Here is a 19,409-nt window from a genome sequence, read left to right on the forward strand (position 1 = left end):
CACATTCTGTATTGTTCAGTTGACGTTATGATTAAACGAGTACAGTTAGCTCTGATACCTGTGGTGACCTCTATCCTTCAAACTTAACAAAGCAGAGTGGGAGGTTGAGGGTGTGGGCAACGCTGTAATCAAAGCACCTCACCCTCTGTTTACTCTCTCTTGGTGAGTAAACATAACAAGATGGCTGAAACCGTCTGACTGAAAGAGTCCCTCTAGATTCATTGCCCCTGTATACAGTGTAGATTGACTTAAATGAATGACTTCCCCGTGGAAAAGCGTGAGCACTGGCTATTACCATTTTGTGTAATCGGCCACATTAGTGGGAATGGTTTCGTTCTGTCCCACTACATCATACGGCCTCTGTGGTAATGGAACGAGGCTGGGAAAGTTTCAGCACAAACTGTCCCTAGCCATAGGAAAACACGAGCAAGCATTCCGAGCAAGACATTAGTTATATTTGTTGGTGTTTATATTAGAGATGGCAGTTGTGTAAATTAATGACTCTTACTTTGCTCTGACTTGATATTGGTTGATATTCAAACAGTGGTTGATATTCACATTAAGTGACAGCTGTGAACATCCATAAAAATATGAATTCTCTCCCAAAGGATCTCATACACAAGTTATCTTGTGCTCCTAATTCTGACAGCATTGACAACTTAAAGGAGGAATATGGTGTATTTCGAACACTTTTGAGGGTTACTTTAAGTCATTTCTACACTTTTCCGGTGATGAATCTCCTGACTAGCGTTAGGGAGGATTGGTACCGGGAGATCATGTGACTCCTGTGAGCTACTTTACTCCTATTGGATAGAGTTTTGGAGAGAGAGGGAGAAACAGAGGATCAAAGACCCAGAATAAAATATGCAAGCTCATTCGCTCTCTGCTTCAAAGAAAACCTCAAGTTCACCTCAGCTCGCTGTCACCAAGGTGACCCGCCACAACCAAAATAAAACTACGCAAAAATCATGAGACAGAGCCAAACTATAAATATTGCATCCTGACAGACAATCGCATTCAACCACTTGTATTTCCACAATGAGCACAAGCTATTTTAGTAATGTGGACCTGCGGCTACAGACCTAACTCTTTGTTTAATTTTGATTCTAATTTTAGAGATGAACAATTTCTAGCCAGATCATGCAAAATGCTTGACTCCCTTCCTGTTTATGGATAAGAACTCTTGACTTGAGTAAAGTGTCCAAATTGCGAGCCACCACTTGTAAATTGCTCATGCCCACTCCCCAGGTCTTCCCCTGGCCCCTGTCATCTCTCATTTTTGTTGCTGCTGATGAGATCCTGAAAGTTTTCTGGAATATTCTTGGCTCTCTCTCAGAGCAAGATGAGATAAGACCGACCCCCCCCCCCCATCGTACCTGGGTCAGTGGAGCTCAACCCAGTGCAGTTGAGATGAGAGAGGGAGAGAAAAAGCAGAGTGCATTAGTACATGTGCTAGTGAGCAGTGTGTAGTTGGACCCTGGTCTACAGCAGGAAGTGACCGGCACCCAGCAGTGGCTGCAAGCTGTCTGTGAAGAGGGTGAGTGTTCTTCACGAGGGCCACTTCACAACACTGTCACTTCTCACAGATAGAGAGGGGAAGAGGACAGGCGGGGAGTCCACTGTGCACTCAGAGATCCCTTATCAGGGCTTCAAAAGAGCAATAAGATCTTCAAGATACAATTTATAAAGCTGGATGATTGGACAGTCCATTTATAAAATGGGAAACAATTCATTTGTCATGTTTTTTTTAGATGTTGCAGAATGATCTGAGCAAGATGGATGTTTTTTTTCCCCCCAAATGCTTGTCTCTGGAGCATGGAAAGAGGTCAAGTTTCAGAACAGGTGCATTAAAACTCCTCAGTGTCTTTCGTCTACCCAAAACACCATGAAAGTTTCAACTCTGTTGCTTTCTTCCGTTTTCTCTTCTGCCGTTTTAGTGCTGACTAGTCATGAAACCAACATCTTGGGTTGAGGATTTAGGTGGATGTAGTTGGCGGTGGTCTCCACTAAGACAAAGGCATATAGGCCTAGTTTCTGGAGAAAAATAGGATAATGGTGATAAATTGGTCTGCTAATGGACCCGCGAGTCACTGTACGCTGTACTGTGATTTATTAGGATCCCCATTAGCCGACGCCAATGGCGACAGCTAGTCATACTGGGGTTCGACAGGTGCTCAACAAGAGAGACACTCGTTAGCTGTAGCTATTAACTAAAGTCAACATTTATGTTGTCTTCAGTTTAGTCTGGGTGCCCTTGTTCAGAGTCGAGCTAAATGCTGGTGTAAAGACTAAGTATTGCTCACCTTTGAAATGCACCTGTCACTATTTCTGTATGGCAGAGCAGCCTCTTTGTGGGAGCTATGTACACTACCTCCTCATTTTATCTCTGTTCTTCTAAAAAGATAGAAAAGTGTTTGTGGCCCCCTATATTTCTCACTGCAATGAGTTGGTCCCACAGGAAAAGAGAGAGGGGCCTTATTCATGTGCCTATTGGTCTGTTTGTGCGTTTGTGTGCACACGTGGGTGCGTGCCTGTATATGTGTGTGTGAACATGTTGACAGTTCTATACAGTTGAAGTTGAAAATTTACATTGTTAACAAACTTTAGTTTTGGCAAGTCGGTTAGGACATCTACTTTGTACATGACACAAGTAATTTTTCCAACAATTGTTTACAAACAGATTATTTCACTTATAACTCACTGTATCACAATTCCAGTGGGTCAGACGTTCACATACACTAAGTTGACTGTGCCTTTAAACAGTTTGGAAATTCCAGAAAATTATGTCAAGGCTTTAGAAGCTTCTGATAGGCTAATTGACATCATTTGAGTCAATTGGAGGTGTACCTGTGGATGTATTTCAAGGCCTACCTTCAAACCCAGTGCCTCTTTGCTTGACATCATGGGAAAATCAGCCAAGACCTCACAAAAAAATTGTAGACCTCCACAAGTGTGGTTCATCTTTTGGAGCAATTTCCAAATGCCTGACGGTACCACATTCATCTGTACAAACAATAGTACCCAAGTATAAACACCATGGGACCACGCAGCTGTCATGAAGGAGACGCGTTCTGTCTCCTAGAAATGAACGTACTTTGGTGCTAAAAGTGCAAATCAATCCCAGAACAACAGCAAAGGACCTTGTGAAGATGCTGGAGGAAACGGATACAAAAGTATCTATATCCACAGTAAAACAAGTCCTATATCGACATAACCTGAAAGGCCGCTCAGCAAGGAAGAAGCCACTGCTCCAAAACCGTAATTAAAAAGCCAGACTACGGTTTGCAACTGCACATGGGGACAAAGATTGTACTTTTTGGAGAAATGTCCTCTGGTCTGATGAAACAAAAATAGAACTGTTTGGCCATAATGACCATCATTATGTTTGGAGGAAAAAGGGGGAGGCTTGCAAGCCAAAGAACACCATCCCAACCGTGAAGCACGGGGGTGGCAGCATCATGTTGTGGGGGTGCTTTCCTGCAGGAGGGACTGGTACACACAAAATAGATGGCATCATGAGGGAGGAAAATTATGTGGATATATTGAAGCAACATCTCAAGACATCAGTCAGGAAGTTAAAGCTTGGTCGCAAATGGGTCTTCCAAATGGACAATGACCCCAAGCATACTTCCAAAGTTGTGGCAAAATGGCTTAAGGACAACAAAGTCAAGGTATTGGAGTGGCCATCACAAAGCCCTGACCTCAATCCTATAGAAAATTTGTGGGCAGAACTGAAAAAGCGTGTGCGAGCAAGGAGGTCTACAAACCTGACTCAGTTACACCAGCTCTGTCAGGAGGAATGGGCCAAAATTCACACAACTTATTGTGGGAAGGTTGTGGAAGGCTGCCCGAAATGTTTGACCCAAGTTAAACAATTTAAAGGCAATGCTACCTAATACTAATTGAGTGTATGTAAACTTCTGACCCACTAGGAATGTGACGAAAGAAAGAAAAGCTGAAATAAATCATTCTCTCTACTATTATTCTGACATTTCACATTCTTAAATTAAAGTGGTGATCCTAACTGACCTAAAACAGGGAATTTTTACAAGGATTAAACGTTAGGATTTGTGAAAAACTGACTTTAAATGTATTTGGCTAAGGTGTATGTAAACTTCCAACTTGAACTGTATATATTTCATTCATGTTTTACTTTTAATAGCTGAGCAGAGAGAGAGGAGAGAAGATGAGACTTTATCACTGAGCCAGTACACCACAGAGGACTTCTGGATGTCAGCCTAAAATCATACCACAGAATGACAATAGATTATAATGACTTAGCCCAGACTTCATTTAGACTCCAGTTTTCTCTAGGGGGAAAGTAGCTTGTGAGGCTGGCTGTGTAGAGCAGGTGGATCAGTAGGCTGTACAAGTGTCTGTACAAGTGGATATATGCAGTTTAGGAGATAGATGGAGGATGGTGACTAAGGCAGTCATGTGGAGGAGATGACAAATGAGGTGTAGTCGTTTTGCCCAGGTCACTGTGTCTGATCCTTTAGACGTGTCCTCATGAACATCAGACAGGCCTACAGCAGTACACTCAAAAACAAAATACAGTTGATGCCATCATTTCCTCATAGAATTCATCATCTGCGCTGTAGTAATATCGTCTCTGCATGTGTGATTTCATGAAAACATTCCGGACCACCACACTCTACTTGGATGGTCTGGGATCTGCGCATGCCTTTGCATTTGCTTGCCTTCCCTTAAAAAGGGCACTGTCTGGTTGGGGTCAGTAGCACGCCAATCTGACCTTAGATCTGCTGGTATTGGCCTTGCAGATGGTAGACCGCAGTCTGCGCGCATGCCTTGCTTTCCTCAACCTCTCACACTCTAGAATGATTTAAGAATGACCTTGGGACACGCAGTGATAATGTTTAGCTTCCATTTGTCTCTGTATCTGTTTGCCCTGTACTCCTCCTCCCTTTGTTTTTCTCTTTCTTTCCCTCCCTCCCTCTCTTGGTGTTACTTTAGTGCTATATTTTTTAAGTTGTTTAGTGAGCTTGATGTTCTCTCTCTCTTTCTGTCTGTCTTCCTCTCTCTTCCTTTCTCTTCCGCTCTCTTCCTGTATCTTCCTCTCTCTTCCTCTCTCTTCCTCCTGTGTTGTGTTACAGTAATTCTCTAGTGGTTGCTGATGTGATGTTGTTGCTGTCTTCTCTTATGCCTTTTGTTTCTTCCCTGCGTTGTTCTTCTGTTCTGTGTTGTGGTGAGCGCTCCCCTAACCTCAGTTCATTCTGTTGTGGCACCACGCAGTCCAGGATGACGCTGCTCCAGGTACACAGGAGTACATTATGTTGCGGCAGGATTCCGTCCATTCTTCGGCGGATTTAAGGAGAAAAGGGTCCCCTTTTCGCGCTAAGTGTCATGAAATCTTCTGCTGCCCGCTGAAGCAAGTGGTCAACAAAGAGAGCTCAGAGCCTGAAGGTTTGTCCGCACCCCCCCCCCCCCCCTTGGTTTTTAACGGCTGCTTTTTTTGTTGCCTTTTCCCCTCTCTATCACTCTCTTATATTCTGTCTGAACAGATCGTTCTCCCCTCCTCCTCAAAACAAAGTTTCCTTTCATTCCTGTCCCATTTTTTAAAAGTATCTGTCCTGTGCGTGCTCACACTCATAGTGCGTGTCTGTGTGTGCGTGCGTGTGTGCGTGTGTGCGTGTGTGTGTCTTATGCTTGCCTGTGGAGCACAGCCCACCCAAACCCCCTCCAACCATCAGACTTGGGTCATTGTCACCCAGGGGCACATGCTCCAGCCAAAATAAACAACTAATAAAACCCCCTGAATGGTTATAGAATGACGCATCTGCTGTCCACCATACTTTAGCGTTTCTATTTCAAACACTTGGCTTCATAAAATAAGAAGCTTGCAACTTGTGCTACTGTCCTATCCCTCTGTCCGTATAGCATATTCACATTAGGTTCATATTAAGATAATGCTAGTGCGGTATTGGCATGTGCCCCACCTATTAAGTAACTGTCCGTCTCCCCCCTGCCCAAGTACCCCCACCTCTCTTTCGCCTTCTCCCCCATCTCTCTTCCCGCTCGCTGCCCCTCCCCCTTTCTCTACCTGTCTTTCTCTTCCCCCTTCTCTCCTCTCCGTCCTCCCCCTCTCCCCCACTCTCCTCTCTCTCTCTACACCCCCTTCCCCGGCGCTTGCAGACGCATGATGGTTTGGTTTGCCTGTGTATAGTCATGCTCACTGGGGAGTGGGGTAGACACCGTACAGTAACGTTAGTGTGCTCTTAACACCTGCATGCTGAGGCATTGTGCATGTATGCTTAGTACTAGCGGTTGATTGTTACGTCTATTGCCTGAGGCTTGTGCCACGTTCATCAGTAGAGTACTAAGATTGCAAAATATGAAGGTGCCTTCTTTTTCAGACTTCCAGACAGCTTGGTAAGCAAGATGATTCCCTGTGGGTTATAGTACATTTGCAATGTAAGCTGGTTTGTCATGTGGTCTCACAGCTATATGATATCATCAGGTAACAATCCCCTGTTGAATCAGATGAGTGGGCTGCTCTTGAACATAGAGAGGGAGGGAGAGGGAGAGAGGGAGAGAGAGGGAGAGAGGGAGAGAGAGAATAACTACAGATCTATTATTCAGTTTGGCTGCAATTCCACTGTGATGGGACTGAATTTACAAAGGAAGGAGGGGAGAGGGCCTGCCTTATGTAACATATTAGCTGGGGTGTCATTAACATTTAATAGACTGATGTGATGTGGTCCGTGGCGGTGCTATGGCCCTATGTTCAGTACAGAGAACCCTCCCAGGCATTACCCTAACACCAGTGGTGTAAACTACTTAAATAACAATAATACTTGAAAGTACTACTTAAGTAGCTTTTTGGGGTATCTGTACTTTACTTTAGTATTTATATTTTTGACCACTTTTACTTCCCTACATTCCTAAAGAAAAGTATGTACTTTTTACTCCATACATTTTCCGTAATACAAAAAAGTACTCATTACATTTTGAATGCTTAGCATGACAGGACAATTGTCAAATTCCCACACTTATCAAGAGAACATCCCTGATCATCCCTACTACCTCTGATCTGGCGGACTCACTCATGCTTCATTTGTAAATGTGCTGGAGCATGCCCCCTGGCTATTCTTAAATTTAAAAACAAGAAAATGATGCTCTCTGGTTTGCTTTATATAAGGAAGTTGAAATTATATATACTTTTACTTTTGATACTTAAGTATATTTTAGCAATTTTGTTTACTTTTGATACAGTACTTAAGTATATTTAAAACCAAATACTTTTAGACTTTTACTCAAGTAGTATTTTACCGGGTGACTTTTACTTGAGTCATTTTCTATTAAGGTATCTTTACTTTTACTCAAGTTTGACAATTGGGTACTTTTTCCACCCCTGCCTAACACACAGCAGTCTAACACACAACTGCCTCTCTCAGGAACACTGTCTGGACATACAGTACTGGAGTGGTACTACATATTTAGCAAAAATAGTACCAGAAAGGGTTATTTGGCTTGTAAAGATAGCAGACAGTACTATACAGAATCCCCCTTTAAAGGTTCTATAAAGAACCATGCTCTGAAGGTTCTATATACAGTAGAATGTTTATGATGCTATAAAGAACTGAGCAATCCGGGGAGAAGGGCCTTGGTCAGGGAGGTGACCTAGAACATGATGGTCACTCTGACAGAGCTCCATAGTTCCTCTGTGGAGATGGGACAACCTTTCAGAAGGACAACCATCTCTGCAGCACTCCACCAATCAGGCCTTTATGGTAGAGTGGCCAGACGGAAGCGTCTCATTAAAAGGCACATGACAGCCTGCTTGGAGTTTGCCAAAAGGCACCTAAAGACTCTCAGACCATGAGAAACAAGAGTTTCTGGTCTGATGAACGCAAGATTGAACTCTTTGGCCTGAATGCCAAGCGTCACGTCTGGAGGACACCTGGCACCATCCCTACAGTGAAGCATGGTGGTGGCAGCGTCATGCTGTGAATATGTTTTTCAGCGGCAGGGACTGGGAGACCAGTCAGGATCGAGGCAAAGATGATCAAAGCAAAGTACAGAGAGATCCTTGATGAAAAGCTGCTCCAGAGTGTTTCGAGACAAGTCTTTAAATGTCCTTGAGTGGCCCAGCCAGTGCTCAAACTTAAACCAGAGATCAAACATCTCTGGAGAGGCCTAAAAATATACTACCGGTCAAAAGTTTTAGAACACCTACTCATTCAAGGGTTTTTCTTTAGTTTTGCTATTTTCTACATTGTAGAAAAGTACTGAAGACATCAAAACTATGAAATAACACTCATGGAATCATGTAGTCACCAAAAAAGTGTTAAACAAATCAAAATATATTTTATATTTGAGATTCTTCAAATAGCCACCCATTGCCTTGATGACAGCTTTGCACACTCTTGGCATTTTCTCAACCAGCTTCATGAGGTAGTCACCTGGAATGTATTTCAATTAACAGGTGTTCCTTCTTAAAAGTTAATTAGTGGAATGTTTTGATTTGTTAAACACTTTTTTGGTTACTACATGATTCCATATGTGTTATTTCATAGTTTTGATGTCTTCACTAGTATTGTACAATTTAGAAAATAGTAAAAATAAAGATAATCCCTGGAATGAGTAGGTGTAGCTGTACAGAGACGCTCCCCATCCAACCTGACAGAGCTTGAGAGGATCTGCAGAGAAGAATGGGAGAAACTCCACAAATACAGGTGTGTCAAGCTTGTAGCGTCATACCCAAGAAGACTCAATGCTGTAATCGCTGCCAAAGGTGATCAACAAAGTACTGAGTAAAAGGTCTGAATACTTATGTAAATGTCATATTTCATTTCTTCTTTTTTTTATTGGCAAAAATGTATTTTCCAGCTCCAGTTGAACATTTGGATGTTTGTAATCACTCTCCTTTAACTGACTATGTAGAACACATGGGATGGGGAAATGTGTAATGTACTGTAGATGTGTGTTTACAGTAAGTTATAGGGGACTCGGTTATTCTTTAATATCTGCTGCACTCACATCAGTACTCTCGCTCTGCCGCACTCACATCAGTACTCTCGCTCTGCTGCACTCACATCAGTACTATCTCTGCTGCACTCACATCAGTCGCATCTCTGCTGCACTCACATCAGTACCATCTCTGCTGCACTCACATCAGTATTATCTCTGCTGCACTCACATCAGTACTCTTTCTGCTACACTCACATCAGTACTATCTCTGCTGCACTCACATCAGTCATCTCTGCTGCACTCACATCAGTACTATCTCTGCTGCACTCACATCAGTACTCTCTCTGCCGCACTCACATCAGTCGCATCTCTGCTGCACTCACATCAGTACTATCTCTGCTGCACTCACATCAGTATTATCTCTGCTGCACTCACATCAGTAGTCTTTCTGCTGCACTCACATCAGTGTTCTCTCTGCTGCACTCACATCAGTACTCTCGCTCTGCCGCCCTCAGATCAGTACTCTCGCTCTGCCGCACTCACATCAGTACTCTCGCTCTGCCGCCCTCAGATCAGTACTCTCGCTCTGCCGCCCTCACATCAGTACTTTCGCTCTACCGCCCTCACATCAGTACTCTCTCTCTGCCGCCCTCACATCAGTACTATTTCTGCTGTGTGTGACAGATTGATGTGTTTGTTGGTATTTGTGGATCGATAGGCAAAGCATCTTAATGTCCTTTTTGTTGTTGCTCATGGATCAATGAGTTTTATTCTGGGACCTTTTCCTGCTCTCTCTCTTTCTCCTCCAAACCCCCCTCCCTGGAGCAGACTTTATGTTCCCTTCCTTCCACTTGTTTATTTCAATCGGGTGTGTCAAAGCCAGGCTGGAACAAAAAACCTGCACACACTGCAGCCCTCGAGGACCCGAGTTGTAGTTGCCCAACCCTGCCCTCCCTAGAGAGACAAACTGAGGGTGTACTTACTTCCAAACACCAGCCTCGGTCACATCTCGTTCTCCTGCGCTAAGATCCCCAAATTCCCTGTGCCCCCCCCCCAACGCAGGCGCTGCTACACTGATTCAGATCGTGCTCCCGTGATCCTCTCTGCTGTCTGACCCAGATCTGTACCCAAACCGCCCTCCATTAAACCCTGAGGAGACGCATTACATCCTTAACAAGGTACAGCTAGCCTGCCAATTCCCTTTGGGTAGGAACACTGTTGAGCTTGGGGGTGCAATCCTGTAAAAAAAAAAAGTGTTCCCCTACAAAGGTTCCATTGTTCCCTATGGTGTAGTGACAGCCAGGAGGGTGTACGTTTTCCTCCCAAGTGTAAACAAGCTTTAAGCTCTTTAAGCGACGCGGTGATGCAAATTGCAGAGCCAGCGTGTTGTTAAAGGCCTAGCGGAGAGGTTGCTGACAGCGGAGGCATGCACACACACTCCCCGAGGAACACACCCGCACCCCGGCTGACAAGAGAGGTCCCCATGAAATATGTCAGGGCTCGCTCCCGTAAATGTTCATCTGTCAACACTAGATGTCAACTCACTGACAATGACGACTTCTTCTCAAGTTTGATCTCTTTGCCACGTAGACTGACACATGTATCATGTCAGGCACATACAGTGTAGACGTGGTGGATAAGTTGGATCCAATCCCATGAATGGGAAGATGTATGCGCATACACTGAGTGTACTAAACATTAGGATCGCCTTCCTGATATTGAGTTGCACTCCCTTTTGCCCTCAGAACATTCTCAATTCATCGGGGCATGGACTCAACAAAGTGTCGAAACCGTTCCACAGGCCCACGTTGACTCCAATGCTTCCCATGTTCGCTGGATGTCCTTTGGGTGGTGGACCATTCTTGAAACTGTTGAGCGTGAAAAACCCAGCAGTGTTGCAGTTCATGACTCACTCAAACCGGTGTCATACCCAGTTCAAAGGCACTTACATATTCTGTCTTGCCCATTCACCCTCATACACAGTCCATGTCTCAATTATCTCCAGGCTTACACAATCCTTATTTAACCTGTCGAGGAGACATCTGCACTGATTTGAAGTGGATTGAACAAGTGACATCAATAAGGGACCATAGCTTTCACCTGGATTCACCTGGTCAGTCTATGTCACGGAACGAGCATGTTTTGTACACTCGGTGTATACAGTGTGTGGCTATATGGCTCTGGTACACAGTATGGCAGCCGTAGAGGCCCAAAAAGCCATCTTTGGATCTTGAATCTTTGCCTTTTAAAGTTGCAATATGTCACTTTTTGGGTGACCCGACCAAATTCACATGGAAATGTGAGTTATCGGTCTGTCTTTCTCTTTCAAAGCAAGTCTAATAAGCGGTAGATCTGTTCCTTGTGAGATATTTTATGCTTCCCGTTCTTAAGTTTAGTTTTTGTGTCTTTTACTTTCGGTTTTGTGCACCAGCTTAATGGTACAATGATTCTCTACACTATACACTGCTTGTTTTGTCACATAAACTGAAATTAGTCAAACCATTTGAATTTTAGCAACCAGGAAATGGCGGAGTGATTTTGGCATATTGCATCTTTAATCTCTGTGTCATGATGGTGGCACAATTAGTCCACCTGGCCTACTGCATCCCAACCACTGAGGTATAATAACAACTGGAGACCGTGCCCAAGATGTCCGACCAATGTTTTCAAGGTAATCTACTCACGTCTGCCTACGCCGATTCATGGACCGTCTATATCCGGGTCGCACCTGGTTTATACGGACCAACATCACATGCGCACTAGTACAGGGAGCAGCGCGAGCAGCGACGACGTCATCACGTCATCCAAAAACATTGCAGACGTTGGATGAATATGTAATGTTGATATCTTTGGCTGCGAGTGTTGGAAACAAAATCGGCCTCAGCAACTATTATTTGAATAATTCAATGGATGTTTTGTGCTAAAAGGTGATGACTAAAGTGGCCATCTATGGAAATTGTATTTTTGGGTGGGGCGTCAGTTAAACTGCAGTACAGAAGCAAAACTGTAGGAGCAGTCGAAACCATGTTTCTAGACCAGAACCCTGGCCCCTTGATCCAAACCAGCTGTTGATAGGGAGGGACAGGGCACTGAGTGGTTGGCTTGTTGCCAGCTCTGCACCAGAGGCATCCACTTCCCTTTAAACAACTGTGCACAGTGCCACTGTTGTGTTCTCTTAGGAGACTATACGCTGCCTTCATCCCCTGTGTACACGCCCCATGAGAGCCAGTTAAAAGCTTTGTGTATGTATTAAACTGTGAGAGACAAAAAACAAAAAAAATAACTCACGCTCTGTTTCACTTGTTGTCATTTCATCAGAGCATTGGTCTCCAGTACGGCGCTGTGTCAGGCTGCTATTTGAGTCATCTGACAGGCCTGTCCCACTTCAACGTGTGGAAAAGCCATTTCACTCTGACTGTCACTGATCAATAACCAGGCTCTCAACAGATCCATTTAAATGTAATTTGGGCTGTTGTCTCGCCTCTGTCACTTTTTTCCCCCCTGGTTCGCTCAGCAATATGCTCTCATTTCCTGTCAAATGTTTACAAGAAAAGCAATATCTTGCTTTTCCGAATTCTTTTTCCGGATTTTAGTGGATATGCTGCTGTTTGGAAGTCCTCATGAGAATGGGCTGTGTGGCATTCAACATTTATATGCATTTTATTTTCATATTTACCTGAGCATTTTTCACATTTTTACATCTCGAGTCTTCTAAATGAAGATTAAGGGATTGCAATGTACCTTCCTCTTCTGGCCATGTACCCCCTTCCCCCTGGATCTCTCTGTAGACCTCAGTTTAGCCCCTTCACTGGCAAAGAGAGACAAACAGAGAGGCAAGCCTGGCTAGCTTTGACTGGGCTGGTGTGGTAGTTAACACACAGAGACAGTGGGAGTGAGATGGGCGTCATTTGGGTGAGATGTGGGTTATGTAAGGCCCTCTGCGGCCCTGCCTGCCATGTCCCGTGCATCGTCCCGTCCCAGGAGGCACCAGGCGGCACCATGCCAGGTGGGCTGCCATCCGGGGCTAATGTTGGCTGTGATTCACACAGACACCCAGTTTCACCCATCATTTCGATCGCCAGCTCCCAAAGATGCCTGGGTTGTTCCATCACAGGCTGAGGGATTAAAGACAGGGAGAAGTTTAAATTCAGGGAATCTTAGTTTGGGGATTATAGTGATTGCACTATAGGCGTATTGCTAAACTCTGGGCAGCAATATACACAGCCACACAGCTGTTGTTTTGTTGTTTTCTTACCTGGCTTTCAAAAGGTGTTGTAGATTGTCATCTATCTGTTTACGTCCATATCCTATGCATAGCCAACTTTTTCTACCAACATCATACATGTCTAGGGAATGTGCTTCTACCTTTCCCTCTGCCTCAACCTCAGTTTGTCTGTTATATTCTCTGCCAGACATCCATTCCACAGTTTCTCTCTCCTTTCACTCTGTTTGCCAGCCATGCTGGAGTAGGGTTGTTTGTTTACTTGCTTGTAGACAGTGGTTAAATGTCTGGAAAAAAGTACAGGCTACCCCTCTGTTGCCTTAGTCCATTTACGATCGACTCAGTGATCTGTGTCGTGAGCAAATCTCTTCCCCAAACCTGCACTAATGAATAGCTAAAGCAGGGATCAGCAACGGACAGCCAACAGGCCAAAACTGGCTCGCAACGGATTTCTTTTGGCACACACATTTATAAATGGATGTATTTTTTGTTTTAAAAAAATACTGTAAAATCACCAGGAATTCAGAAAAAAATTATATAAAAATGATTGTTCATTTTGGGGTTTAGTTGGGGTCAATTTGCAGTGTAAGAATTATTAGAATTATTTTCCACCCCCCGACCAATCGCTCCAACAAAATTTGTCCCGCGGCTGAATCTAGTTGCTTGCCTAGCCTTGACCTAAGAGTCTGTACCACTATTTAACCATGCTGAAGACATCATTGATATACAGCTTAACCTTTTCTATTTGTAGGTTTCCCTCCCATACTGTATGCCCTTATATGACTTTGTTTCCCTCCCTCCCTGTCTCCTTCCATGGTCATGTGTTTGGTTAGCCCACCATTTCCCATCTCCCTGTCTCTGCTCTGTACATTTGATCATGATAACACTCTCTCTTTATGGGTTCGCTGGGAGGATTACAACAACAACACTGACCTCTCAAGGTCTTTCTCTAGCTCAAGGCGAGATACTATCAACAACTATAAACCTATCTTAGGAATCCACAAACAATGTTTTCTTCGGGGTGTTTTGGAGTCCCTGGTAAACAGATAGAGAACATTGACATCAATGAGAAACCATAGCCCACTAACTAACTCCAGTCAAACAAGCTCCCCATCTGAACCTCCCCTCTGTCTCTTGGAGCCTTAGCTTATGTTTCTGAGGCTGAAGGTTAGCAATAGTGGCAGGAACTCGGCAGCGCAATAGATGAGCTAAATGGATAATAATGCACAGTGTTAACAAAGAGACCATTCCTTCACCTTCCAAATCTCTGCTACTCTGTCCTCCCCTTGAAACAACTGGAGTCCCTTACCCCCCTCCCTTTCCTCTACTTCTCCCCCGTCCTCCCCTCCCCCCATGTCCTGTGGTCCCGCCAAGGTGTGCCGTGCCACTCCATTAAGCGCTGCAGGTGTTTGCCAAATGAGCGATGATGTAAAATAACTCGATTGGCCCGGTGGGGACGTGCCCTGTTTTCCTCAATAACCTACAGTTCTGTTTCACAGCTTTATCCCGCTCCACACACACACACACACACACACACACACACACACACACACACACACACACACACACACACACACACACACACACACACACACACACACACACACACACACACACACACACACCCCATCAGCATGCAGGGCACAGAAGGGCCCCGCGAGTCATCGTCGGAAACCCAAATCAAATTTTGCGGCGAGGCAACCAGGCCCAACGAGGCGTGGTGGAATGAATAAGTAGTGCGGGGGCGTGTGGGACTGAGCTGAGCTGCAGTGCACTGTAGCATGGCTGACAGGTGCCAGAGAGGGATGTCAGAGCAGCACAGTACATTATACACTCCCCCATCCACAACCCAGTCCAGCCCCCTCTATCCACGCCACAGCCACCTCTACCCATACCCTGGGCCCTCGCCACAGACAAGCCCCCTCCACCCATACCCCGGCACCTCGCCACAGCCCAGCCCCCTCCACTAATCAACATCATGTAAGGGGAAAAAGTTTGTAAACAAACAGCACATACAGTGAGTCCTCTACCCAGTGTGCTTTAGGGTTGGTGGCAGAGTTAGTGTCTGTTGTGCAGTCTGGGACTGTGTTTATTTTTTTATTTTTTTGTGTGTTTATGACCCCTTCAGACCCAGAGCCCTATGGCAGCCATTAGCATCAGCCTCCTAACATTAGCATCAGCCCCCTAACATTAGCATCAGCCCCCTAACATTAGCATCAGCCCCCTAACATTAGCATCAGCCCTTAACATTAGCATCACCCCCCTAACATTAGCATCACCCCCCTAATATTAACATCAGCCTCCTAATATTAGCATACACCCCCTAATTTTTTAATCAGCCCCCTAATCCAGTTGCTGGACATAATTAGACTTCGCACATCATGTTCTGGCTCTTCGCTCCAGCAGCTGCCCCATGGATACATATTGTACACACACACACACACACACACACACACACACACACACACACACACACACACACACACACACACACACACACACACACACACACACACACACACACACACACACACACACACACACACACGACACAGATTTATTTTCATTATATTTTTTCTGGACTTTTCAGGGAGTAAAAATGTTTGACCATTGAAACTCCTATTTTCCCTTACCCCTTAACCTAACCCTAACCTTAACCCTAACCTCCAAAAATCCTAACTCTAAACCTAACCCTAACCTTAACCTCAGAACCCCAAACCTAACCCTTAATTTTAAAATAAGATTTGAACATTCAGGACATGAAAAAGTTCCTACTTTGTCAGGACATTTGGGTGAATTGTGAGGACATTTAGGTGAATTGTGAGGACATTTAGGTGAATTGTGAGGACATTTAGGTGAATTGTGAGGACATTTAGGTGAATTGTTAGGACATTGGGGTCCTGGTAAGGTAGGAAACTAAGTACACACACCCAAGTCAGACACAACAACACCCTCACACCCAAGTCAGACACAACAACACCCACACACCCAAGTCAGACACAACAACACCCTCACACCCAAGTCAGACACAACAACACCCTCACACCCAAGTCAGACACAACAACACCCTCACACCCAAGTCAGACACTAGAGACACAGATTTAGACCCACAGGGGCGAATTCCAACACTTCCATGGCTTTCTCTTTTCTCCCTCCCGGTGTTAACTCAAGCAAGTGTACACGAGGGCGTACTAAACAACTTTTTTAGCACAGCTGTGCTACTGTCATACTGTAGGTACGAGGCAGAGTACCGTAGATCAGCACAGCCGTGCTAAAAAAGTTGTTTTGCACAACCTCGGATATATTTGTATATATCCATAAAAATGATGTTGAATCATGATTTCAACTGGCTGAGAAACAATGTCCGTTCATTCTAGCGGTTTAGGTTGCCAGAGACGTGAGCGAGTCGTGAAGTCTTTTTATTCTATATCTATGGATGCCAGTCGTTGGTACTAAATGTTCCGTTGCCATGCTGGCCGGCAACGCTCTTATCCATTTCTTGCTAGCTAGCCAACTACGGCTATCACAGTCACGTCAAACCGTGCAGCTAGAAAAACAGCAAACTAGCTGCATTTCATTTCGTTTGACCTGTTTTTCTTTTTGACATTTCTTTGTGTATATCCATAAAAATGATTTGGATTCATGATTTCGACTGGCTGAGAAAAGATGTCTGTCTCGTCCTGGCATGTTAATTCTCAACAGGGCAGTGTACAAATCCCCGTTGTTGCAAACCAAACGTTAGGCTGGAACCAAGAGGAAATGCGTTTTACAGTGGAGATCAACTTAACGAATTGGCTGGCTGGGCTGATGGGACAGCGGATGCGCGGGGATTTCTCAGATAGAACAGAAAACAAGATTCCCATTTTTTGCGTCATCGGCATACCCATGCTAAACAGATTTGTTAGTATGGCTTAGAACGCGTCTTAACCAATCACAATGCTTGTTTTGAGCAACCTGTTGTAGAATTGATTGCATAGCACATACTGTAGCAGAGCAAAGCCTTTGAGTGTGGTGCGGTGGTGGAAACAGGGGCATGCGTTCTTGTCTCTACTCTGTGGGTGTTCGTTATGAGGTTGTCACTGTACAGGCTGCTTCAGATGCGTGTTGTGGGTGATGTAATGAGCAGGCAATCCACAAGGCAAGCAGGAAGGGAGGCAGTCAGTAGCACTGATCACTTATGGGGTGGAATACTCTATTCAAGTGAAAGAGACTTTGTAATTTCTTCAAACAATCATCTTTATTCAATATTGATTCATTATTGCAATAATGAAACCTTCGACCCCACACTCTGAATTGTGTTGTCGAATGCTTAACTGATAATGAAATGATAGATGTTATATAGGACCTAAATATGCTTAGTCAGCCTGGTTCCAACCTTCCCATAAGCCACCTTGGTTCATGTCCTGGTTATCTGCACGGGATGTTGTTTTACTTCCAACCTGGCTTAGTTTCCCAGATGCCAGGAAGATGAGGCATTGTTCTAAACTCTTCCAGGCTATCTCTATCTCGGGTCACACACACCACATCTTGTCTATGAAATGCCAACTTTAGTTTTTTTTATCACCAAGCCATTGTTAGCTCAAGCTATCTCCGGCAAAACCCATTTTCCTTGACCATACGCCCAGACTAACTGCAGGAAGCTAGAGTGTAAACCATCTCTTTAACAGTTGCCAGCCCAAGGCTCCAAAGACTCCTCTCAGTTAACTCAGAAAGGAAGAGAGAGAGTCCTAAGAACCTTACTCCATTTCATAAAACAACCATTTGGTGCATAAACATAACATCATCTTGTAATTATGCTACCACACTTATCACACACACAAGACCAGGTTGTTCTCAGCCATGGTTAGTCTGTCTCTAGGTCTGCCAGAACGCTGGTCTAATATCCTCCCAGCATGTTATCTCCTCGCCAGTGTAAACGTCACTGATCCAGGATCAGGTTTAGAGATCAGAGGTCACGTCTAGAGAGCCAGCCAAGGCTTCTCTCCCATTCTTTGTCTTATCTAGATTCTCTATTGGATCTCATGTTATTTACGTCATCCCTACTACTAAGCTAACTCCTCATGTGAGCTAGCGCTTGTTATAGCAGTTGCTTTTTAAATGGGATCGAATAGGCACCACTTCCGATCCAAAACTATGCACAATCCCAACCTGAGGTTGAGGATTGAAATTGTGGTAATATAGTGCTTGTGGACAGGGGTCCCTAATCACATGAACTGATCCCTCACCATCCTGGGGGGCTCAGAGAAATCTTCCAATCATATTATGGCGTAACCCCCCTGCCACAGTACCGCTAGGACTAGGAGGCTCTAGGATTGCTAAAAAGGGGTGTACAGCCCTGCTAACCCCTGGGGCTCTGGGTGTTAATGTGCCCTGTATGCCCCTAAGCTCTGTGGAACTACACACTACAGTAACTCCCTCTGTCTTTCAGGCTGTGGTGACCCTCCTCAGTTTCTACTGTGCTCTGTCGTTACTGAGTTGACTGTTAGAGTGCTGATTTCTCTGTCTCTCTGTTCTTATTGATTTCTGCGTGACTTTATTAATACCTACGGATGCCTTGAGAAACTAGACTATTATTATGTTATTGTATCCGAAAATCACGCCGCCTGAAGCTAATAGACTGCTGCATTTTTTTTACATTTTGAGAGAGTGAGGGTGAGCGAGAGAGAGAGAGAGGGGGAGGCAAAAGAAAAGGAAGAATGAAAGGAATTTCAATTTGCTGTTTAACCTTGAACCTCCCATTCAGAGAGCTGTGGCAGTGTCTCTGACTGCCTGATTGTCTGCTGCAGCCGGGCCACCTCTCCGCACGAACCCTCCGTCATATCATTCAAATGAAAGGAACCCGGTGAAAGATGACGAGCAGTTGAAACCAAAGACGGCGCCGACAGAATACTGCATGCCAAACTTTACATAATCAGCAGCCATCTCTTATGAAGCTCTGTAACTCTATAACGTCTGTAAATCATATTTTGTTGGCTCTGTGATTTGAGACCAAAGATTTGCTGATCTCAAGGCTAAAGTCTGACATGACTAGGGTTGCAAAGGGAGGGTATATTACTGGTAACTTTCTAAGTTTATCAGTAAACTACCAGCATTTTGGTAACTTTCAAGGTTTTTGGGGAATTTATCATGTTTGAGAAATTGAAGTAATAGCATTTCTAAGGTATTTGAAAATCGCGCCACGGGATTCAACTGGCTGTTGCGTAGGTGGGACGAATTCATCCCGCCTAGCCCAGAGAGGTTAACCTCCCTGGGCACG

General features: G+C 44.5%; 1 protein-coding gene across 4 annotated transcripts in view; it reads left to right on the forward strand.

The window, feature by feature from the left end:
* The window catches only part of LOC100194849 (fibroblast growth factor 13), a 190,100-nt gene that overhangs the window by 81,300 nt on the left and 89,391 nt on the right, over nt 1–19,409 (forward strand). For 3 of the 4 annotated variants that reach the window (XM_014199401.2, XM_014199402.2, XM_014199400.2), the window contains exon 3: nt 5,254–5,424. In XM_014199401.2, the coding sequence (XP_014054876.1) occupies nt 5,254–5,424 (171 nt within the window). 4 annotated transcript variants of the gene reach the window in all.

This window comes from Salmo salar, chromosome ssa05 (assembly GCF_905237065.1).
Source record: "Salmo salar chromosome ssa05, Ssal_v3.1, whole genome shotgun sequence".
NCBI lineage: Eukaryota > Metazoa > Chordata > Actinopteri > Salmoniformes > Salmonidae > Salmo > Salmo salar.